Source organism: Xiphophorus couchianus, chromosome 9 (assembly GCF_001444195.1).
Source record: "Xiphophorus couchianus chromosome 9, X_couchianus-1.0, whole genome shotgun sequence".
NCBI classification, from domain to species: Eukaryota; Metazoa; Chordata; class Actinopteri; order Cyprinodontiformes; family Poeciliidae; genus Xiphophorus; species Xiphophorus couchianus.
The window spans coordinates 8,071,111-8,085,653 of record NC_040236.1 but is presented as its reverse complement, the minus strand read 5'-3'; the positions used below and the strand labels follow the sequence as shown (position 1 = coordinate 8,085,653).

The following is a 14,543-nucleotide window of genomic DNA, read 5'->3' as shown; positions in this document are numbered from 1 at the left end:
CTAGTTAAAATACCACCAAGGGGTTACAAACTAGGAAGTAGAATACTACTTAATTATATGTAAATTTATACTAACTGCATATCTAGATATATATACAGTTGGCATATAACTACTAAAAATCTATATAGTTAGTAAGTTTACATATAATTATAATACACGTGACTGTCACTTTGGATACAAAAGTTGGAATTTACTGTGGATTTTCTCTAATCCACACAAGGTGAAACTCATACAAACACTATTTGTACACACAAACAGTGATTAGGATTTGTTGTCTGTCTCTTAAGTTCCAAAGAGACCACACACTGCTCACCCTCTTTTTGTCATCAATATGATTCCAGCATAATTTTGGATGGACCTAACTCTTAAACATAATCAATAGATTTTTTGATGGGCGTTAAGTGTCCAGGGTATTCTGGAAGGACAATATTGGTCCATTTCATCAATTTTAAACACGTTTTTACGTGTGACTGTTGGAATTGTTTCAATCTTCTGTCCCAAGACGCACACTTAGTTTAAAAACAAAGTGGGTAGGAACTTTTAGAAAAAGATAGGAAACGGCAAGTACCAAGACTGTAATAAACTGGAAGTTGGTCATACTACAGTGTCACTGTTCACTGAGAGGCGAATATAACATAGAATAGAATAAGAGGGTACAGTCAAGACATATCTGACTGCTCCAAAATCAGAGTTATTTATTAGTTATGGCATCATTCATTGAGTTTCTCTGAAAAAGAATCTAATTAAAAATTCACAATAACCCATGTTGTCCTCTCTTGAAAGGGGCCAATGCCTGATCAAACAGTAGGCCTTCATGCCTTACTTATCTCTAGGCAATGATTGGTAGCATAAGCCTGAATGACTTAGTGCTGGATTGTGTGACATGATTTTCTGTTATTATTCAATCAACCAATAAAAGCTATTTTTTATTTTAACATAGTGATTGCATCATAGTTAACCATTTTTTATATTTCAGGTAAAAATAAACTTAAAAAGTGAACAAAAATGAGCAAAACAAATCTAAGGTTATAAAGATCAGTTCAGGGGACTTTTAAAGCTAAGCCTAAAGAAAAAACTGTACAAAATAAGCTTGAACAAAATTAGGGCATTAAGGCATTGAATGTTCAGTTGTATAAAAACAAAACATTCAATGTGATTAAGTATATAAAGTGAGGAAGCTAATTAATAGGAAAGTATTGAAAGATGGGTGTAGAAGCTTCAAAGGTATCAACAAAATGCTTTAACTTTTACAGCATCAATAACTTCCGCAGTAAGAGCTGCTTTGCCAGACGGGGATCTGTTTCAGGGTCATGCAAACACTAGGGAAAATTTTTAAAAAACATTTAAAGACAAACATTTTTCAAGATTTGATCAAGTGTAATAAATCCCAAAGATTTGCCAGGAAGAATCTAATGTCAGCTCCAACAACTTAGCAAAACTCCATCTGAGTAAATGGGTAAATCTTTAAAAAAAAAGATTACTCTCTGTGATCTCACAACATAGGGAGCTGGAAAAAAAAAACATGACAACAAAAACCAACAGCAAGTCATGTCATCTCCTGAGTGCACTTCATTTGGCTGTTGGTCCTCCTCCAAGGACTCCCAGAGGACTCTGTGAACGTCTTAGTGGAGCCAGATGGCCCCCATCTTAGGTATTCAGCTGTGGCAGTGAAGTAACAGCCAAGGAGGTGTCACAGTCAAAGCTAAATGCAACCGCCATTGCCATCAACATATGCGCACACACGCACATACAGAACTGAACAACATAATACAAAGTGAGACTTTGTTATTGTCAGTGCAAAGTAAAAAAAGGTAAGAGAGAAGTTCTGTTTAAAGTTTTAGTGAGTCTGTGTCATGGTATGTTTATTGTCTAAGTACTATGTTTGCGCAAGTACATACTTGGAATGCATTTTTGTATCTCTGTTTGTGTGCATGTCCTTAAAAGTGCTGATGAATGTGTGGGGAGAACAGTGAGCTGTTATTCATTGTATTTAAAACTAAAAAGATATTTTATTTAGTCATAGCAAATCAGTTCTTTCTAGGAATGAGAATGTTAGGAAAGTTCTGTTCTACGCTTGGTCGTAAGGTAAGACAAACACCCACTTCTTTATCCAGAAGAAATGCATGCAATTCCTACTTGTTGGAATATTTATCTCATCAGCTGTTTAAGTATGGATTTCTTTAACTACTACCCCAATAGTTGATCAAAATGTTTCCATGCATTTGCATTTGATAAAAAATCAATGTATGTTTCAATGTGCATGCAGCTGAAAATTCCAATATATGTGCACCGCACATTTCCGACCAAGCCAGCCATCATAGCGACCCATTTTCTGCCTCTCTAAATCCCAGACCACATCCCCTCTGTTTACTGGAAATGCTTCCCTTGTGCCTTGTCCCATATCCTGTAATCCTTTGCCATGTTCCAAGAACCCATGGTCAGCTATTGTCCTCCTCACCTGTTCTACACTGCCAATCATCCACATCACCTTCTGTTGTCTCCCTTCATCTATTGCCAACTTTTCTTGAATTTTAAATCCTTGTATTTTCTGCTGTTCTTCTTCCTCAACTCTAATTGCCTTTCACTCATAATGTTCAGTCTTCTTTACTTTCACCCTTCAAAATCTTCATTTTCCTATTTTTGTATTCTCTTGACAGATATTACATATCGCTAATGTTCTTAGAGTTTTCTTTTCTAGGTTCTATTCTGATCTTGATGGGTTAATTCAGGGAGCCTGAGCACAGTTAAGGCTGGAAAACGGGACATTTCTACTATCCTCCGCAGACATCTGTCAAATTCTCCTCCATCAACACATTTACATGCATATTTCAATGCTTTGTCTTGCCTGCACAGGAGATCTGCCTTCTTCCTCTTGGCCCTGGAGTGGATCTTGATAACTTCACATTTGTTATCTTGTTGTGTGGACTGCTCAGGATTTGTTCTGTGCTCCAACCGAGGGCCCTTGTGTGCATGTTCCCGAGAATTCAGTTTGCATGTTTGTTGTTGTTCAGTTTTTATGCTTGCCCAGGCTTATTTTGCCCAGGACTTTTGAGATTGGAATGCTAAAATCCTCCATAAACAAAATAAGCTTTGAATATGTTGTGCAGAGAAAAAACCTTTTTTTTTTTTTTTTTTTAGATGAAATCAGCTAGTGATTATCTATTCATCCATCCTTACTCTTTTTCATGGTCATGGGGAGCCAGCGGTCATCAGGCGAGATGCAGGATAAAACCTGGATAAATCACCACTCCATCACAGGACAACACAGTGACACAACGGAGATACACACCTGGATGCTAATACCTATAATTAATTTAGCATATTAAATCAACTTAACAGTTATGTTCTTGGACTATGGGAAGAAGCTGGCGTACCCAGATACAACCCATCCATGCATCTGAAGAACATGCAGACTCCATGCAAAGATCTTAGGTTGGGTCTTTCTGGGATTTTAACCCAAGATGTTGTTCTGACTGGTGACTAAAATTTGAGAATTCCAAGACTTATCTGCTCTGATCACCAGGAAATTCAAAAATTACATCTTTTTACCATTTGGCATGTCATTAAGGGGTCCTCTAAGCCTCTTCAAAAATCATATAATTAAAACGCATGTACACATACAAACTGAGACTGGCATTGGCAGATTAAACAGCTATAAAAATCAGACATAAGAGATCAATTACAAAATCATTATCGTTGCATTTCAAACTTCTTGCTGTTGATTTTCTATGCTTCATCATTTGCCAGTCTCAGATTAATTAAAAGGCTGCCCTAACAGTCAAATATCTTAAATGTACTTGGTCAAGAAAAATAAAAAGTGTGGGTAAAGCAATTTAAAGGCAAACATAGCACAGGTAATTTACAAAATGGACAGACAGCAGTCAAATAGCTTACTCCAGGTTAAGTTATTCGTATTTCTACACTAGAGGAACTCGCACCTTTGTCAAAGCATTGCAGATCTGTGTCTAACAATGACTAAGCTATGTTGGGCAAGGTTTGCTATCTCTGGCACAACGTTCCCACCAGACAAATGCTGCCGACACCAGTGCTGGTGTATCTGACGGCCAGAAAGGCCTGGTATTTGTGCTGCCAGCCCGGCAGCATTAGCTCAGCTTCATCCAGGCCTGGAATCAAGGCAGATGGCAGTGGAAGAGAAAAGAAGAAAAATACACTGTGCTGTGTGAGTCTATATATTTGAAGCCATCAGCAAAAGGTGGAATGAAAAAGACAAAATCAGGTAGGTAGCAACATGTTTGTTCACCATAACAACATCATCATGACCTTAAATGTTATTTTGTCAACACTTTATCTAAAATTGCTTTTTATCACGAACTACTGTGTACTATATAGTTATTTTAGTCCTGCTGTATCTGTGGGCACTCTTGTATGGGATGTCCAAGCACATCTGTCAGCTGCTGTGTCCTCTCTGTAGATGCACAATCAATCCAATTCATCGAGGGACTTTAAGGGCTGCCAATGACAGCTATTACTATTACTTGAATAACAGCTGATTAGTCTCATCAAAAAAATATGTGATTAACAACCCTCAACATTTTCAACTGCAAAAGAGTTGGTGGTTGCCATATTTCCTTTTGTTTTAGATACATTAACATGGTTTTGGTACATTAAAAAATGTAACCACAGATTTAACATTTCTTGAACTTGGCAAGTAAAACCTATGCATATGAAGTCTCAGCCTTTAAAATATAATACTGTATGTTTCTACACATAGACAACATTGGATTTAGCAAAAGATTTGTTTTAAATTTGGGCTTATTATTATTATTATTATTTTTTTAGATAAAACGGAGTATAATAATTTCAGGTTCACAAAGAATGATGTGTGCAAAATAAAACTGTTCCTAATAAACTGTCCCAAAGTTGAGCTCAGGACCCCACTGGGAAATCAATAAATTTTGGGTGTTGATGTCCTGTGCAAAAAAACAAAATTCTAACCAACTAGTTTTAATTTGCTATAAATCCTTCAGAAATATTAAATAAAAAACATTAAATAAAAAAATGTAAAAAAAAAATTGTTAATCAATCCTGCTTGTGGTTTAATTTTTTTGCCTGACTATTTGACTTGCTACCTGAAAAGTACTGAAACTGAAAAGTTTCAGTACTTTTTGAGCAGAAAGTCACAGATTGAAATTTCAGACACAAAAAATGCTGCTCTAGTAAATGTACTGCATAAATCCATGATGTTCTAAAGGGGGAAGGGGGGATATTAAAAAGTAGGAGGTTTTACCTCTGATGATGGTGAGCTTGGCGCTGACAGAATTCTCGCCTGCGCTGTTCTCTGCTAGACATTCGTAGATATTCTCATCACGTGGTGCTCGGAGAGGTTGGATTCTGAGGACAGCGCCAGCACCCTCGTCAAACTCAATGGTCTGTGAAATGAAGCATAAGGGGCAAAGTTTGGTAACCTTTATTTGGGATTTCAATTTAAATACCACAACTTTTTAAATTGGCAGCAAAGTGTAAGTAAAGAGTAGATCACCAGAGAAAGCAACTAGCAATGGACAATATGGAGCTGAAATTTATCACAACCTTTTTTGCAATTTTCTTTCAAGTGATTATAAACAATATTACAATTCAATGCAGTCTTCTGGGAAATAATCATTGTTTTACTTTGCTGACTTCTACAGAAAATTTGCTACTTTAATCAACCAATTACATTAGTGTAAGAAGCTAAAGACACACAATGATGAAGAACCATATATCAAGGAATTTATTTATGCTTTATGAAAACTCAATATGAAAAAAAAAACAGTTTGGGCTTCAAAGGTTACAGTCATACTATCAGATTTTATGTTTGTCATTGACTATGTTTATTTATATTGTCAGATGGACATAAGTATGAATATGGTCCCACTGTGATCAGTTAACATGTAGACAAGTGCACCACAAATGTGGTTTATTCTATTCTTCTGAAACCAAACAATACTAAAAAAAAATCCATTAAAGACAGAGTTTCCCTCAACACAGTTTGTGTTTTCATCTTGTTTTACAACTGCAATTATGCCTCTTTCTGCTTTGTTCTTGTGTTTCTTAGGTTTGTTGAAAGTCCTTGGAACAACAAAGATGGATAACATTGTGTTAGGATTGTGGCTGCTAAAACAGTTTAATAGGAATTACATAAATAGTAAGTGTTCAGTTATGTTCTGTTTATATGAAGTTGTAATGTTTGTGAAGGACTCTATTAACATTGCAGACAGATTCTGGCCACCGGGTTGGTATTTGGATAACCTAATCTGATCCGACTGAAAATCAACAGATCAATAGGTAAAAAACTATAATTTTTATGGTGGCAGTTGTGAAATAATCGGCTTGAGCTTTTTGCACAAACCGTTGTCCTCTGACATCTTTTCTTTGGTCTAATTTTGGATAAACCAATCAAAGAAGATGATTAGATTCCAAGCCTGACAGCATAAACTACAGTTCTAGTGTCTACCCCTCTTAAATGGAAGCTTATACCATTTCAAGCTTAAGCAATAAGGTCTTGTTGCTCCAACCATCTGAGCAATGTGTGACTTTGAACCACAAACAGGAGCCTTCAGCAGCTCTGCAGTTTGTGTGACGCACATCCCAGTCTGAGCAGCTAATTAAGCTAAAAACACTGCAGAGCATGCCATTGTGATCAATATCAAAGCAGCTGTCTAGAGGGTAGAGAAGATAAGAACAAAAATAAAACTACAACTTCAAAACACACTTTACCAATTTTTATGCCCAGCTAAATGGGAACCGTCCATTCGGTTGGGCTCCTTCGTGCCCTTGGCTTTGTTTTTCACTTAGCATGCAGAGGAGGAGCAAGCACAAACAGAACTTGTCTTTTTATTTTATCCTCAGTTGGGATTCTGGTCTTCCTGTTGATGCTTCTGTCATTTTTTTTTCTTTTGCTTTTCAGCGCCTTCCCCCACGGTTTCCCTCACGCCGCTACGCATGAATGTGCGGGTTCGGGTGTGTGCATAGATCTGAGTGCTGTCACTGTTGTCACTGTTAAATAAAGCAACTTTTTAATTAAGAGACATTGAGCATCAGTCAAGACTTTTAGAGATGCCATCTGGGATGCCTGCCGAGAAGTGAATAACAAACATCATGAATAACGCACAGGCATAATCATGCAGTCAGGGCTGCTTCAAGAAAAAAAGAAAACAGCTCTGGAAAATGTGACAATAACAGAGTCAGTCAAGTGCAAAAAGGACATAGTTTGTGGAATGTAAGGGATCAGCATTTCAATGCTGGGCAGCTGTAGCTAATGATCAACATGTAAATGTTCAAAGGTTAAAATAAGTAAATCCATGAAAGGTGGGATGTGTTTTCTACACCAATTTATAAAAATGAAGGGAAATATTAAATAATGAGCCTTTTCAAAATTGTTATGATAAACTCTAGCTGAAAACTGCTCGCAAGATGGTTAAACAGAGTAACGACAACTGAAAGTCAAAACAGTTGTCACTGTACAGTGTTTTGCAAAGGTATTCATATGCCTGGACCTTTTCCACATTATGTTATGGTACAGTCACAAACTTGAATGTATTTTTCTCAAAGTTTCATGTTGTAGAGCAATACAAAGAAGCACATAAGTAAGACATTAAGGAAAATGGTACGTGGTATATAGAAGGGATTTGTAAATACAAAAAAATCCTTCCTCCCCCAAGAGATGATTTGGGTAGAGTCATTTTTCACTGCAGTTGCATCTGCAAGTGTTGTTTTTGGGTATGTCTCTACTAGCTTTGCTCATGTACATTTGCAAATGTATCTTTTTGCTCATTCTTCTTTGCTAAATAGCTACAAACTCAGTGTGTTTGGACAGTCCTTTTCAAGATTTTGAGATGAATTAGGACCAAACATCCAAACACACAAGTATGCTTCACTGGAAGTCGAATCTTCATCCCAGTCTCAAGTATTTTCAGCCTTTTACAGTTTTCTTCCAGGATTTCCCTGTAATTACCACTACCCATCCTTCCAATAATTCTGTCCAGCTTCCCTGTCTCTGCTGAAGAAAAGCATAATTGCTACCACCATCATGTGTTCATTCAAGGTCATATGCAGATGTACAGAAACACGCTGTAATTTGCCTGTTGACAAATTTGGTCTTATTTATATTTATTTATTTATGACCATAGAAGTTTAATTTACATGCTAACTATGTTGCTTACATGGCTTGAGGCTAACTGAATCACACAACTTTACAGGTTTCTTTCCACACTGACTTTCATCTCGTCATTCATGAGTCAGATTTGTGCAGTGCCAAACTAACAGTTGTTCTATGAAGAGACTTCAACCTGAGCAGTTGGAATGTGTAGTTTCTGCAGATATAATAGTTGTCTCAGGTTCCCCTGTTAATGCTCTCTTCGCCCAGCTGGTCAACTTAGGCAGATGGCTATGATTTTGTAGGTTTGCAGTTGTGCTATACTTTTTCTGGTTTCTGTTAATGAACTCACCGGTGCACAGTGAGATGTACAAAACTTGGGATCTTGTTTTATAAGCTAACCCTACCAATAACTTCTCCATATTTTTAATTGTTGCTCTGTGCTCCTTGGTTTTCATGTTGCTTTTTAGTTTATCTATTATTGATCTTCATCAAAGCCCTCACATAATGATTACATTTATAGTAACAGTACATTACACTAGCTCCACTTAATAACTGTGCATTATTTAGTGTTGATCTATCACATAAAGTTGTAAAACAGTAAACTGAAGCTTGTGATTGTAACAAGACAAATGTGTGAAAAGTTCAACGTTTGTGACTACTACATGTAGGAATAATGAGGGTAATTAAGAGCCCACTCTTTGCAATCAGAATCAATAGCAGAAAACAAGATGTCCTCCATTTTCACACAGCACCAAAACCTTTTAATGTGATAATTATTAATAATTCTATTACATGTATTCAGGCTACATTTAATAATTCACTTTAACAGACCTGCATGCGATCATTTAGAGTTGTAATTTTTTGGCCTAGTGTTGTATGACATGACAGTAACATAAACACTCTGTCTCTCCACATTAAGTCAGCCCAGCACACCTACAGATAGCTAAGCCACAGCATAATTCACAAACTTACCTCTATGCGCTGAGAGTTCACCTTCTTTCCTTTCTTGTTCCAACTAACTTTTGGCTTGGGGTCGCCTGTTGCCTGGCAGACAAAGGAGACCACTCCCCCCGAGACACCAATCTGGTCAACAGGAACTTTAGTGAACTCTGGCTTTGCTGGAGAGCAAAGAAAAACATACATTACCACAGGCTATAAGATAAATGCTGCAGCACTGGTGCTAACTCAGTTCCTTTAATTACATTTCACAAAGAACTCACTTCCAAATGTCAACTGAGTGCGTGTGCAAGCATCCACACATACTTGATCTTGTTGTGTATCTAATTTTCATTTTGCACATCTCCTTGTATCCACTCTTCAAACTGTAGTGCTCTACAACTTCCAAATTTATATGGTAATGCCCAGGTTTTGATGATTACAAGCTTAAACATGCATCATTCCACAAAAAAATAAAAATAAAAATCAACAAAGAACAAGGTCCAGTGAAGAACCAAATTCTTCGGAAAAGGTCATTAACCCTCCTGTGGTCTTAGCACGACACTCAGGAGGAGCTTGGCAGATGTCATGGTTGAACAGCAGGGAAGCAGTGGTGGTGTCCCGTCAGACCGTCAGTTCCAGAAACCTCCCACAGGCTCCAAAAAAAAAACCTTGTAAAAGCACACGTGGGATCTGCGCACAGGGTGAAAAGTTTGCGGTGTCCAATCTACCCTATCTCTTACGACCAGGGGAGAGTTAAAGCTATGACCTGATATAAGAGAGTTTTCCTCTTTATGGTAATAGCTAACTTATTTCTACCACAGAACACTGAAAAACTATCATTAGTTGAACTGTTCAAATAGAAAATGCCTCAATTGTTTTAACTGAAAACCAACAGTTAAAACAGCCATCGCAGTCCATCAAAAGTTTAACACACGTTTGGGTTAAAGTAGGTTTAAGAGAACAAACTGGATAGAAAAAGAGAGAAAAAAACCTACAGCCTCCTGGGGAACTTGTTAAATCTGAATCACACAGATATACGGCAATGATCAAACGGCCAAGCGCACAACATCAAATTAATAATTGAGGGACCACGGGCCGACACAGGTCTCCAAGCACTGCTAAACACATATGAGGGAGAATTCCTGCATTCATTATCAGGCAAAGAGAGGTGGAAGAAGGAGAATGAACCAAAAAGAAATGGCATGAGACATGGCAGAGGAAAAGAAGAAGCATGAGTGCTGTGCCTCAGGAAAATAGGGCAAGTACACTCAAAGTTCAACTCTCTGGCTCCAAATATTAAGCCAAATATTTCACAATACTGTGAAAGGATAAAACCAACCACTACACAGCTCTTCCAACCAAGTAAGTGTTTAATTCATAATACGATTATTAGGGACTATAAAGGTTAAACAACATATTTTTTGTTTTTCACTCTTAAAGCTGCATCCTTGCATCGTTATGCTGTTTGTGCTGGAAAACTTCAACACCAATAATACTATTTAAAAACAAAAGGAAGAAAGAAAATCTAGCAAAATGCACTTAGAACAAAAGTTAAAAAATTTTCTCACTGTATATTACACAGATATGCATTTAAGAATACTATAAAGGTTGCGGTGTAGATTGAGCACCTTAGCCTTCTCATCATCTTAAGGAAGTGGCTTACATCATCTTTCTGCTGCATAAAATGATCCCTTCTGGCATTTTACACTTTCAATTTCCATCCTAAACATCTCTGTGCAGCTTTAAACAACACAGCTTCTCCAGATTTGACCTTCCTTTACAATGTGCCCTCTGTTGAGACAGAAGAGGGGCTTTACACACAGCAAGCCCATGGCAGTGGTTCTTACTGAAGGCCGGCATTCTTTGATTAGTTTTCCCGTGGACCGTTTGACATTTCCACCCAGTCGCATTCTCTCCCTCTCTCCGGCCTCGCAAGTTGAGAGAGATGTAAAATAAATGTGAATGCCTGGATGTCTGGCTGAATTTACCTCCTGACAGATTTTGGATTTTTTATTTTTTTGCTATACAATGTACTGTATATAGTTTTGAGTATTACTTGAGGTAGGGTTTAAATAAAATAGGCAGCCAGCCAAAAACAGAGCTGTGAAGAAGAAAAAAACCCCAGATGGGATAGAAATAAAAATGGAAAATGACACAGTCATGAATGACAGGACGAGTGAAGGAGCAGGTGGAAAGGTCAGTGGTGGAAGGAATGCTAGAAGAGTAGAGAAAGAAGGTGACAGGAGGTCTAGAAGCCCCGAAATTGGTAAGAATGAGTGTGGTATAAAAAGTGCTGGACAACTCATCAAAAAGTTTTCCTAACTAACAAATTCTAGCTTTTACTATCTGTAACTCACAATTGTCAAGCTGCCCTTCGCAGGGATCTACTTCTTGAGGGTCTATTTATCGCCTAAAGAAGAAATGTGTATATGATGAGAACACACCAAGCATTTTTCTAATATCATCTTTGACCCATCAGAATACATTCTGTCATATGTTAATTTCAGTCGCACTTTTAAAATTATCACATCTAACCCTCATGCTCCATAGTGCATCTCACAATTAGAAGATGTGAATGTATAAGAAGGCCATGATTTTTTAAAACTATTCAAGAGAAGTAAGGCATATGTACACAGTGTCTTCTGTATGTGGAAAGAAAAGTTCCTTTACAATAAATACAGCTTTAACGAACATATAATAAAACCTTTACACAAAGCACTAAAAGCCAATGATAACACTTTCAAATGTGTTCTAAAAGTAACTGTAACAAGCAAAAAGGCATTAATACAGGAGTCATTTGAGTCAAAGAAGTCTGATCAAGAGCCTAGAAGCAGACCTCTGCACAATCAAGAGATGAAGACTTTTCAAATAATCTAAATGAGCAACAAAATAAGTCGACCACCAGCCTCACGTTTATGTTTTGAAGATAACAATTTTATTTTTGAAATATTTTTCAATTGAAATAAATTTCAGACCAGATTTTAGGAGTGACTGGTTCTAGAAATGGATTGACAAACACATCCATTCTTCAGATTTGACAACAGAAGTGGATATACAGTGAATGACCATTTTGTTGCCTAATTTATGAAATGATGCTTCAGAGTCCTTATTGTAAAAGCACAACTCAATGTACTGTGCTAAATGTACAGAGCTAAATGTCAGCTTGTAGATTTTAACATAGAATATTTTACCTTTTATTAAATTCTGTGTAAATGACTTGGTAGAAAAAATATTGGTACTAAAACATAATAGCATTGAACTGCACAAAAAAAGGCTGGTTGAATCTAAACCTAAATTTTCTTAATAAGAACCAGAAATCCCCACCATGTCATGTATTTATTAAGGTGCTGTAGTGCACAGTGTCAAACACAGCTGTAAGATCGACCAAAACCTAAGTATTGTCTAAGTACACTTCCTCAAGCAGCACAATGCTCTCTTTTGTTGGATTTTTTTTTTTTAGTATTTAGTGTGTTTATGTGATACATACGCCATATTTCATTCCTTTGATGGATTACATATCTACATTTCTTTGTTCATTCGGCAGAAGTACAGAAAAAATGAAAAGGAGAAAAGATTGGAATACATTGAAAATATTTGTCTTCCATGTCTTCTTTAATCATGATTTTCTTTATTTGTATTGTTTGTGTAGGGATGGTTAATTTTAACCGTTTTAATGCACAAACCATCAAGAACCCCTTCAGCTGGCTGTGGGCTTGTGAATTAAAATTACACTGCAATTACTACAGGGGGTATGAAGTTTATGATTGTGTGAACTCTGATGAGCATAATTAACCTTTTTTCCTGTTCTCTTTTGCTATGTGCCTCTGGGCCTCATCTGCCAGTTAGTGCTGACTTTAAGCCCATGCTCTTTTTTTCCTGAAATTTTAACCTCACCACCGCACCAGTAATTGCAGGGTGGAAAAGGTTGAACAGTGTCTGGATTTTAAGTGCTTAAAATGTTTTGTGGTCATGAGTGATGGCACAGACCAGCCCAAAATATCAACAGGTACTTTCACAATGTTTCCTGTAATAAATCGGGCTCGACCTCTAGATAGGTTGTGACATCAGGATCAAATAAAATGCACTGCTAAACTGAGTAGAAGCTTTCAGGCTTTTTGTCCACTTACTATAGTGTCAGGTAATGTTGACAGCTGAGCAAATTGAGTAGGTAAAGTCGCTAAGGTGTTAAATTGCAAGGCTACACCTCTGACACTTTGGTTATTTCAATTCTATTTCAAACCTTCCCCCCCCCCCAACTCTCAAGAAGTGAAATCCTTGCAGAGTGGTAAGTACATAAACAAAAAATTTACATTAGGAAAAGAATTATTGTACAAACTGTAATTTTGAATTTGTATTTGAAACATTGCTTCTATTTATAATGCTATAACCTCTCATTAAACTGGTGTTGTGGCAGCTCAGAAAGCAAAACTGCAAAGTAAATGCATAGCATATGCATTTATTACCTAAAAGCATATTTTTCATTAATACTCCAATATACATTAGAATTTGCATACATTATTTTAAGATTTAGCAAAAACCACCAGTAGCATTTCAGTTAAGTGAAAATTTGCAAAGGTTCAATATTTTGACCACATAATTATAATGTGGCTGGAAAGAGGTTGCAACATAAAACAGACTCATGGATTGATATGAAAGAAACATGTCATGTCTTGCAATAGTAAGGCATGTAAAGAAACCTTTTACTCAAAAAGGATAACACATTTGCATTTGGATTAAAACAGAACCTTCAAGGGATTGCCTTCCTGACATATTTGCTTAAACCCTGTTGCTCCATTCTCTGACGAGAACTACGGGGAACTTGTAGTTTTTACACCTGAAGTGGCAAAATGTGAAAGCGATAAGGCATTGCATTCTGTGTAGCATCTTTTAGTGTGACGGTGAGCTAGAGTATTCAAGCTAAAAATTTTTTTAAAAAAACATAGTAAGAAATTTTAGGGTTCTTTATCTATCTATGCCATTTCTTAAATGTGTCTTTCCATTTATTGCAACATGTGTAATAAGTCCATCAACAAAAATACAAGTAAGCATGCATTATCTTCACATATATGACGTTGAAAGGACATTCCTCCTGCAGTGGACATTTGTCCCTTTCAATGTCTCCCCTCTATTCTCTAAGCTTTTCTCAAACAGGCTGAGGTACGGCAGAGCCCAGATAAGCACACCGAGTCCAGTCTTTATCAGGCTGGCAGTGGGACATGGCCTCAGCTAAAATAACCAGCAATGGGGGCACTGCTATCTTCACACCTCCCCAAGAATAGAACTGATCAACGCATGCGGGGCTGCTCAGAAAAAGGGGGAGGGAGAACACTCACACTGTGCACACAGACTCATGTTTAGCTAATACAGCTACCACCTGCTACTGGCCGCTACCTCTGCTGGACCCGATAACACAGAACACAGGCACTGCGATTTTAATGTGGTGGAGAGTGGGAGGTGGGAATGTGAATATGAGATGGCTCCATTTACAGTACTTTACTGTTGTTGT

The 14,543-nt window shown here is 37.2% G+C and overlaps 1 protein-coding gene across 16 annotated transcripts in view; it reads right to left on the bottom strand.

Annotated features, from left to right (window-relative positions):
- ptprsa (protein tyrosine phosphatase receptor type Sa) overlaps positions 1–14,543 on the bottom strand; it is a 254,745-nt gene that overhangs the window by 109,537 nt on the left and 130,665 nt on the right. For all 16 annotated transcript variants that reach the window (XM_028028092.1, XM_028028091.1, XM_028028093.1 and 13 more), the window contains 2 exons: positions 9,071–9,216; positions 5,249–5,390 (listed from right to left, as the gene is read on the bottom strand). In XM_028028092.1, the coding sequence (XP_027883893.1) occupies positions 5,249–5,390; positions 9,071–9,216 (288 nt within the window). The remainder of the gene's footprint in view (positions 1–5,248; positions 5,391–9,070; positions 9,217–14,543) is intronic.